General features: G+C 53.3%; 1 protein-coding gene across 1 annotated transcript in view; it reads right to left on the bottom strand.

The window, feature by feature from the left end:
- EMH_0000990 (PPR repeat-containing protein, putative) overlaps window positions 1-304 on the bottom strand; it is a gene marked incomplete at both ends in the record, with an annotated part of 1,891 nt that overhangs the window by 133 nt on the left and 1,454 nt on the right. Inside the window, one exon of the mRNA XM_013495408.1 lies at window positions 1-302. Coding sequence (XP_013350862.1) covers window positions 1-302 — 302 coding nt within the window. The remainder of the gene's footprint in view (window positions 303-304) is intronic.

Below are 304 nucleotides of genomic sequence, written 5' to 3' on the forward strand. Positions count from 1 at the left end.
TCAATGGAGACTGCAGCAGCAGCAGCTAGCTCCTGCTGTCTCCTTTTTCTCTCTATACCGGGATAGTAGTCTACTGTCTCCTTTATGCTTTCATATAAATCCTCATCTATTTCGTCTCCTTTTGCTGCTGCTGCTGCTGCTGCTGCTGCTGCTGATGGGGTTCGTGCTGCTGCTGCTGCTGCTGCTGCATACTCAACAGCCTGCTGCTTCAGCTGACGCACCAAACGAGCACCAGCATCCAACAGATCATCTCTGCTGCTGCTGCTGCTGCTGCTCATGCTGCTGCTGCTGCTGCTGCTGTTGC

Source organism: Eimeria mitis, genomic scaffold (assembly GCF_000499745.2).
Source record: "Eimeria mitis Houghton genomic scaffold, Emh_scaff156, whole genome shotgun sequence".
Taxonomy (NCBI): Eukaryota; Apicomplexa; class Conoidasida; order Eucoccidiorida; family Eimeriidae; genus Eimeria; species Eimeria mitis.